The sequence below is a fragment of the Dioscorea cayenensis genome, chromosome 1, assembly GCF_009730915.1.
Source record: "Dioscorea cayenensis subsp. rotundata cultivar TDr96_F1 chromosome 1, TDr96_F1_v2_PseudoChromosome.rev07_lg8_w22 25.fasta, whole genome shotgun sequence".
In the NCBI taxonomy this organism is placed as follows: domain Eukaryota; kingdom Viridiplantae; phylum Streptophyta; class Magnoliopsida; order Dioscoreales; family Dioscoreaceae; genus Dioscorea; species Dioscorea cayenensis.
The window spans coordinates 24,536,247-24,546,368 of NC_052471.1; the positions used below are offsets into that span (position 1 = coordinate 24,536,247).

General features: G+C 38.0%; 1 protein-coding gene across 1 annotated transcript; it reads right to left on the reverse strand.

Annotated features, from left to right (window-relative positions):
- Positions 1-2,701: 2,701 nt before the first annotated feature.
- LOC120258028 (soluble starch synthase 1, chloroplastic/amyloplastic-like) lies at positions 2,702-8,447 on the reverse strand. Its single transcript, XM_039265371.1, has 7 exons — positions 8,291-8,447; positions 3,851-3,942; positions 3,691-3,777; positions 3,531-3,620; positions 3,295-3,438; positions 2,960-3,035; positions 2,702-2,859 (listed from the first exon to the last, which is right to left on the reverse strand). The coding sequence occupies exons 1-7, from the start codon at positions 8,445-8,447 to the stop codon at positions 2,702-2,704; spliced, it is 804 nt and encodes a 267-aa protein (XP_039121305.1).
- Between the last annotated feature and the right edge of the window lie 1,675 nt (positions 8,448-10,122).

Sequence of the window (10,122 nt, forward strand, 5' to 3'; positions counted from 1 at the left end):
TTATAAAATTTCAGTAAAGTGCTACATTAGCTTCTACAGTAGCTTGCTGCATTATACCTGCTACGATAACAGGTATGTAATTTCTCTAACTGGCTTGTGAGCATTCTCATGGCCGCAAGGTTGCCTGCAAGAAAAACCTGAGGTTTTGTCTTTTCTTCAGTCCTTCATGTAATAGCACTTGCTATATTGATTGCTACAGTACCTAGAGCTCTAAATTGTCATTTTCATTGCTGATTTCTTCTTAAATTGCGTTGTCGAGCTCACCTAGGCATTTTTGAGACCTGTAACACAAATAGAACCAAATAAGCTACAAAAGGGCATCGATTCATCAAAATATACATGAATAGTATAACACATATACATAAAAAATACATAAATTTAGGCGTTTATCATTAGTTCAATTTAACAAGAATATAAAGAGATAAAACTCAAGACAACTCAAATATATAAAAGTAAAAGTGTTCAAGTACAAATTAAATCTGAAAATATGAAACAAAATACAAAATATGATAATGATGACAAATAAAATCAAATGGCTAGCTCTTAATCTTACGAGAATGTTACAACGGTTGGTGGATCATGGTGTAATGGCGATTATGAAGCGGAAGGTGAAGAGTAATGGTGTGATGATGATGATGACGATGATGATGACGACGATGATGATGATGATGTGATGATATTGTTAGCTGTCATATTGCTAGGGACTGATAAGCTTGTGCATTAAGGGCTCTAGATGGGTAAAATGAAGTAAAACTCACATCTTAAGTCCCAAAGCTTAGACTTGGTATCTTTGTACTCATTCATTAGCTTCTCAGCCCCTCTCAAGCATTAACGTTCTATCTCTGGAACATGGCATTGAAGAGGACCGAGGATTGGTAGCTGGCTACTAAGTCGGTGCCATTGTGTCAAGAATTTTAAGGCTTGATCGCTTCAAATAATTGATGATGTGTCCTTATTAATTGGTTTATGAGTAATGAACAAGAAGAATTGTAAACCCTTAGAAGAAGACTCCTTTAGGACTATTATCGACCATTACGATGGTCAGAAGTTCAAACTATAGCTGAGTGTTCCTTAGGTAAAAATACAGCAATTGGGCTTCATGTTTTCAATGTAGGTGACAGGATACAAAACGAATACAGTTTTAGTCATTCCATGCATTAGATATCCTTGACAAATTTGCATAGCATAATGCTTAATGAGAGGGATTGCTTCTATGGGAGTGTAATAAATGTACCGAACCATAATCACAGATATAAAAATCTTCAGATTGTTTTAGTGAGCTTTCATTGTCCTCTGAGGACATAAACTCCACTTGATACTTAAGTAGCAGTGTGATACATAAACTATGGCCTTTGTTGTGTAGGATTTGTGTTCCCTGTATATTTGAATCCGTAAAGGGGTTTTGTTTTGTGAAAATTGTTATCATAGAATTATTAGAGATGCAATCTAAACAGTGTTGGCAAGAAGTACCATTTTCTAGTGTGTATAAGTGCGAAAACCTCTTTATTAATTCCTAAATTATAAAATGAGTAATATTATATTGTACTGCTTTCTTTAATGATTAGTATTAAAAATTTTAGCAAATGCAATCATTAATTATAAAAACTTTAATCTTAAAATAGTCATTTAAACAAAAGTCATAATCAATTTTTTATGAAATTCCAAGTCTTATCATGGTAAATATCTTGGGTGAGTGCTTGTACTTTGTTCATTTTTCATTTTTAAAACATCAAGTTTCAATTTGTATCATTTTTAGTTATCCAACTGATTTGTGCTCATTAGGGGAGTACCAAAAGGGATTTCGAGGAGAATTTGGCGTGTATGTCTGGATATGCTTAGTCGATAATAGTCTCACCATGTCTTTTGCATATGCGGATATGATACATCATCAAAGAAAGTCATGTGGGCGACGATAAAAGGGCTAACGTGGCATGTGACGTGTCAATCGGGAGTTGCCACAGATGTACACATCACGTCCTCATATATAGATAACACAACAAGCTAGTGTTGATATGACAAATCGGCATCAAGTTATCAAATCATCTCATGAAATCCCTAGGTACCCTCACGGGTGAACTCAAACTAAAGTTCGATGACCAAAATGATAAAATTGGTTGATGATCAAAATAAAAATAAACATAATATGGAATCAACTGAAATTTATTTACCTAATTTGGTATTTAGATGACTATACAAAAATGATCATGTGAGTGCAAATTTGAGTTAAATGTAATAAAACCACTCTTTTAATTTTGTAGTTGTGAAAATGATTGATCCCTAATAGCACTTTAGATCGATTGCTTGAAAAATTCAAGTCCTCATCCAATGTGAGCAACCAAGAAGAAATGCTCATTTGACCAAATTGAGGGATCATTAACTTTTTGAATATTTAACACTTAATTCATGGTTTTTAAAAACCTCAATACATCTTTCAATCTCTCTTTAAAAATGCCAATAGATTACCATTTTTGAAGTATATTCACTTAATAATCTACTGAAAGAACACTAGTTTAACATTTTGACAAATACATCTTTTAATTAACCTGATGCTTTATTACTTTTTCAACAAAAACTTGTTCACTATTTACAATCTATGTGCCGTTACAAATTACGAAATTGGAAACAGAAATCAAGGAAAAAAAATGATTGGATGAATGAATGGGTTAGTAGAGTTCAATGTGATAGTTTACAAAGCAGTATTTCATCCAACATATGGTAAATCAGTGAAAGCCCACTGCATGATCCGCTCATATTGAGCAGTAGCACTATCCCATGTAAATCTTTCATCATTCCTCGCTTCATTAGTCTCTTTTAAGTAGATTTGTGCTCGCTGTATGTTTTTATTGTTGTCCGTAATGCCTATAAATATTCAAAATATAAAAGCTTAAAAGTTGAAATACTGATTAGAGCAAGTTAGTCAATTTAATTTTGATTTACTCTGAGCTTAACGCCAACATACTCTCCTTTGAATACAGCAAAAATGCCCAACCAGTGCCACATTCATCTTCAATAGTAAAATCTATCAAAACTTTCAACTATATCTTGCTATCAAATTGACAAGCATTATCAAGACAACAAATTAAATGTTGCGTTGTATGTGGAAAAAAGTTCATATGAGTGAAAAACTTACTCTAAGGTCACTAATGTGATGAATAATTAGAAAACATTGAAATCTCATTGCATATAATTGGTTCAAACCACATGGTTCAAATCTTAATGGCGACCACCTATTGATTTTAGAAGTTCAATAATCTTCAATTAATATATAAGAAAATAAATGTACTTCCAACCCACCAAAAAGTGTTCCACTTTAATCAGCAGTAATTTGGTGAGCCATAGGCTCAGTGTATCCAACGCACCCCGGAAGTAATAACCATAACAAGACTCAGTCTGTCTCATCAAGTTCTCAGCAAGTGGATCTCTTGATCCAAGCATAATCTAAAATCAACAACAAGAAATATCAATTTCAGATGTAAATTTTATGTGTTAGTTAACTTATAAATTATGAAAGAAATGTATAATTATCTTACAAATTGGACATCATCCTGCAAGATCTCCGGCATAGCTGACAAAATTAGAATAGTGCCGTTTTGATAGTCTAGTCTTGCAATGAATGTAATCTGTAATTCGTCAAAAACATTTCGAGCAAAGTCATAAATTTCATCAAGGAGGAGAAAAGTTATTTCTTACAAATGGGCTGCGAGGTCTGACAGCAAGGCGAAGGTTCTTTTGTAATGCAGCTTTGCAAAGGCTCTGAATTTTCAACGCAAGATGAATCTAGTCAGTGGCAACATAATTACAAAAACATATAAAATTTGAAGTAACTTTTAACATCATTAAATTAAAGTACCTTTCCATGTAAACCATCAACAAAATAGTTAAACAAAATAAGTTTATTTGATACAGGGTTCCAAATATCAACATTAATGTCATTTGCTATTCCTGCATGCAAGTATAACAAATCTCTCAAGTTGGCATCCTAATCGATCTAAAAAAAGCAAAATACCATCTAATACATAATTGTGACTGATTAATAGATCATCGAGACCCATTCCACCTTTAGGGTAGTTATTTCCCAAGCATAACTGTTGGTGTTTTTGAATGATTGTATGCTGATGTGGAACATGCTTACGTGGAGAAGAATCAATTATTTTGGTTTCTATATTATCCATGATTAGTGGGTAGTTTATATTCAGTTTATTATGTGTAAGTTGTAACTTCTCTCTTATGCATGCTACTGTTACTCTATATATATATGTGTGTGTGTAATGTTGTAAGTGTTGTCAATCATTAAAAAAAAAAGGAAATATAAATGAGTGTCCTTGTTCTTCAATACTTTTCCATTCTCTGAATTATTATCTATTCACCTAAGATTCCAACAGTGGTATCAGAGATTTTCAAAACCCATCATGTCTTCATGGTAGCCATTAACATTAATCCAGTGAGTGCACGGGTTTTCAAAGTAATAAAAGTACCATGGTGAGTGGGTAATCGTATCCACAAGGAATAGTGATTAGAATCACAAGAATTGTTATTTAACTATAGTGAAGATGAATCAATAGTGGTGTGAACAATATCAATGCAAATAAAAATAAAGAAAACAAGAGAAAGACGTAATAAAATGATAGGAGAGGCAATTGATAGAAAATGGGGCACCTGGACATTGTTCCCCTTAGGACTATTGTTTCAAACCTAAGGTCAACTGTGACTAACCCTACACTATAGCCCAGTAGAGAAATCGCTCAATCTCAACACCTCACACCGTGTAGGGTTGATTAAAGTTCTAGGGACTCCAAGTGATAAACCCTATTCCCTAATATAGATCTAAGCCTTTGGTCTAGGAGAAACACCCCTAGTAACAATTAAGCCCTAGCACTAAGGATTATTTCAACACTTCACTCTGTTGCTTGTGTAACTAAGCCCCAACGGAGTTCCTCTCTTAGCACTTCACTCTATTGTGACTGCAAAGAACTCTTTGAACATGGAGGTAGGATAAATCACACCAGAAGAGAAAGGGGCTGTATTGCTACCTCTCGACTCACCCTCTCGACTCACCCTCTCGACCCTCTCTTATCTTGCTTTGTCTAATCCTCATGGTGTGTCACTCACTCAAAAAGATTACCAATATAGATTCTCAACTCTTGTGTCACTTTAAGGGAAAATCAATTCAACAAGCATTCAAGATTGGAATTCAATTAAAAACATCAATTAAAGGAACATAATAAAAGGTCAACGAACCAATATCATTCTAGGGTTTACAAGTCCAAGCAAACACTAGGGGTTTAGCTCTCCATGGAGCAAGATACAATCAATAATGAAATCAAATGTAAAAGCATAAAATCTATAAGTAAAACCCCCTTGTAGTCTGTATCGATGGTCTTGTGGAGTAGTCTCATTTTCTCCAAGGGTTTCCTCGTCAAGCCTAGGGCACAACTCACCGAATCGATACCGATGAAAGCTTCCCCAATAAGTATCTTCCAAAGGAACGTGATGTTTAAAGCCATAGAACCACTCATAAAACCTTGCCAAAGCCTCTCCAAACTTTAGCCTCGAGTGCCTTCAAAGATGTGAAAAAGCTCTCTTAAAATGACTGAAATCGCGAATTAAATAGGCCTGGAATTGGGCATCCACACGGGCGTGTGGAATTTCCACACGACTATGTGAATTTCCAAAAATTCAGTTTTCTACGAGCTGTGAACAGTAACTATTACAGTACTTTGCTACATTAAACTGCCACAGTACTTCACCAAAATGTTCCCAAATCCACACTTTTCATTGAGGCCACATGAATGGGCACACATCCATGCAGTAGATCGTGTTGCATCTTCAATAAAAGTCACATTGATGAAGGTCTTGCTAGTGTTGCACATGTCGGAACACATGAGCATGACTACCTTTCTGCCCCTCCAATTTGCATGTTCATTTGAGCACAACAGAGGATGGTACACACTCACATGTCTTCACGCACAACTTGTGTCTTCACATTTGTTCACTCAAAGATTTCATTAACAAATTGCGTCGACCATCTACTTTTGATTTCTTTCTTTCATACTTGTCTCCACAGCCATAAATGCACAAAAGAACACAAATACACATGCATAAGCGTAAAATCTGGGAAAAGTAATGGTCAGTCTAAGAAAATAATACTTCATATTATTTATACAGAAGCACTTATCAATCTACCTAATAAATTTGCGACTGAGGCTTTGGCAACAGCTATCTACTTATTGAATCTTTCTCCGACTAAAGCAATCATAGACAAAACTCCATTTGAAGCTTGGTCAGGTAAGAGACCTTATGTTCATCATTTAAAATTGGTTGGATGCATAGCCTATACATTGTTAGATGCGATAAGTGTCTAAATGTAGGTGTTTTCATATATGTATCGTATGCACTTTGCATGTATTTTGTGAGGTTTGATGCCCGTTTCGCGCTTAATCGTCTATTATTTGCTTTGTAGGGCATATGGAAGCCATGGAGAACAAGAAGATATCATTTTGGCAATAAGAGAAAAGCGAGAATTTCATACTACCCCCATACTACCCGAGTATGGGGGCCGTATCTACTATGGCAGTGGATTGAGTTGGTGTTACGTCCGGATTTCCATACTACCCGAGTATACGGGGCCGTATGGAGCCGTATGCACCCGTGCGGAGCGAATCTAGGGGTTTTACGTGTGCTATACGACCCCCATACGACCCCTATCTGACCCGTATGCCTCGGGGGTATATATACTCACTTTTAGGGCTGATTAAAAGGGACTTTTTGTTGGCCGACTTTTTGGGAGATCATTTGGGGAGATTTTTGGGCGACCTTGGGGAGGAGAAGAAGGGCAAGAAAGCTAGAAGATCATTCAAGCCCAAGGTCCAAAGGCTCTCAAGGCAAGAAAGCAACATCATTCAAGGGGAGATCGATCACGACTTGAAGGAAGGAGAACCACGGCTAGAAGAAGCGTCATTCAGCATTTCTTTGGCGGGGGAAGCGTCATTCGGCACATTCTTACCTCATCCTTCACCATTTCATCTAGGGAGTGTCATACTATGTCTTTGTTTCATATTTTGCTTGATTGTATGCTTTGTTATGAGATGATGACACACTAGACCCCCAAAGGCCACGGGTGTTGGTGAACCTTGGGGGGTTTTATCATGTATTTTTGGATGATTACTTGTTAATTCTATGCTTGGGTAATTTTTGAGATCTAATCCATTGTTTTTCATGCTAAGTGTTACACCAAGGAGAAATCCGTAGCTCTTTTTATGAATGATGCATGTAGATGTGACTTGCTCGCATGTATTAGGTCATGAATGGATTAGAAGGGGGATACTTGTATCATCACGCCCGAGAAATTGGGTGTTTGGTAGCCCTCCATGTAGGTTTAATCCGAAGAAGAGTAGGTTTATTCCTAAGCGAGATTTCCTTGTACTTAATGCAATCGTAGGAATGTAGATTTGGAAGAAATTCCTATCTATGTTACGTATGGGATTAGGGTTCAATCGCCCTGAGAAATTGGGGTTGTTCTAATCTTGGAATCTCATGGTCCAATTTACCCTTGCATCTTTAAATCATCATCCATGTTGCATGATAACCCCTCAAGGGATCCACATCCATAGGCCTTTGCACTTCATTGATTCTCTTGCTTGCTTATTGCTTGTTCTCTCTAATTTGCTAGCAAATCTTGTGTTTAGTTTTATTTGTATTTAGTAGAGTAAATCCATCACTTAAGATCTTAGGCTGAGATAATAGCTCGAGAAGGAGTAATAGGAGATCCTTAGCCCGTGGAATACGATCCTCGTGTCTTTGCGAGGTATTACTAGCGATCCCGTACACTTGCGGGGAAGCGATCAAGTTTTTGGCGCCGTTGCTGGGGACCATTAAGGAATTCTAGGAAACTTTTAGATTATTACTCTAGCCATTTTCATTCTTTACTCATTTGTTGTTTTTCTTTTTCCCTTGATCTTAACTTTCTATCAATTTTTTTCTTGGTTGTGCAAAGGATGCATGCATGACACGTTCGAATCCATCGACCTTGATTACACCATACATGGCAAATCCGAACATCAAGTTGGAAGACTACGTATATAGATTTGACGGCTGGATTAATGGGCAAACCCAACTTCATGTTTCACAATTTCCGAATGATTGTCTAGATGCACTTTTTACTATCGGGGGACCCTAGTATAGCTTATGATGGAAGTGGCGGCACGCAGTGTTTAAGACCTTTTTTTGGAAAGTGGTGCCCCATCGGTGACGGAGGAAACATGTCACTAGCCGAGCTGTTTATGTTGACTACCGAGGGTCGGAGATCCGCTGCCATGAATCCCACTCGGAGGATTGTCTTGAAATGGGCGGATGCTAGCATTGAGTACAGGGAATCCGATGTGGAGCCTCGGTATTTCTGACATGAAAGTCACGGATGTGGTACTAGATGTTGTGAGTTTGGTGTCCATGGTATCGAAAAACAACTCGATGATATTGCGGGTCGAGAACAGGGGTGATGGGCTTTGGAGCAGAGGGTTCTTGCCATCAGCAGGAAGCACCCGACTTGGAGTTAAAAATCACTACGAGACCATCTTGAATATGCTTTTTTTGGGAGAAAAATACGCAGCTTCCGGTCATCATCTCTGCAAACCTATCAACTGAGCAGAAGAATAGATTGGTGGATATGCTAATGAGGCACAAGAGCGCGATTGCTTGGAAGATTGCGGATATAAAATGGATTAATCCGATGCGTTTGCACTCACAAAAATTCTAATGACGGATGAACACAAACCCGAGCCTTGCCGCAAAGAAGACTCAATCCAAATATGAAGGAAGTAGTGCGGGCTGAAATCATCAAGCTTCTCGATGCGGGTATTATCTACCCAATATCAGACAGTGAGTGGGTAAGCCCGTGCAAGTGGTTCAAAAAAAGGGGGAATAGCTGTGATCACCAATGACAAGAATGAGTTAATCCCGACTCGTACAACTACAGGGTGGAAGTATGCATCGATTATAGAAAGTTTGAATGATGCCACCGAAAAGATCATTTTCCCCTACCATTCATTGACCCGGATCTTTGGGGCGACTAATTTGGACATGCCTACTATTGTTTTTTGGATGGTTTCTCTGGCTATTTCCAAATTCCCATCGCCCCCGAAGATCAGGAGAAGACTACGTTCACTTGTCCGTATGGCACATTTGCTTATCGCCGCATGCCTTTCGGGCTATATAGCATCGATGACCTTTCAGAGGTGTATGACGGCCATTTTTGAGGATATGGTAGAAGATTTTATGGAAGTGTTTATGGATGATTTCTCCGTCTTTGGTGATTCTTTCGATGTGTGCCTCAAGAACCTTGAGCGGGTCCTCATTCGATGTGAAGAGACCAATCTTGTGCTAAGTTGGGAGAAGTGCCATTTCATGGTCCAAGAGGGGATAGTCTTGGGTCACAAAAATTTCGAAAAGATGGAATTGAGGTCGACAAGGCAAAGATCTCCACCATCGAAAAGTTACCACCTCAAATTCAGTGAAGGCCATAAGAAGTTTTTACGGGACATGCTGGGGTTCTATCGAAGATTCATCAAAGATTTTTTTCCAAAATTGCTAGACCCCTAACAAGGTTGTTGGAAAAAGGATGTACCATTCGAGTTCAATAATGATTGCATGACATCCTTCATGACACTCAAGGAGAAACTAATTCAAGCACCCATCATGGTAGCTCCAGTTGGGACTCTCCATTCGAATTGATGTGTGATGCTAGTGACTTTGCAGTTGGGGCGGTGCTTGGTCGTGGCGAGACAAACATTTCCATCCCATTTACTACGCGAGTAAGACTCTAGCAGGGAGCCCAAGCAAATTACACTACGGTGAGAAGGAACTACTTGCCGTGGTATTTGCCTTGATAAATTCGGTCATATTTGGTTCTTTCTAAAGTGGTGGTGTACACCGATCATTCGGCGTTGAGGTACTTACTTAGCAAATCAGATGCCAAACCACGTTTGATAAGGTGGGTCTTATTGCTTCAGGAATTTGACCTTGAAATTAAGGACAAGCGGGGAGCAGAGAATCTTGCAGCTGATCATTTATCCCGTTTAGAGGGTTACAGCACAGAAACTATAAGAGAAAAGGACATTAATGACTCAT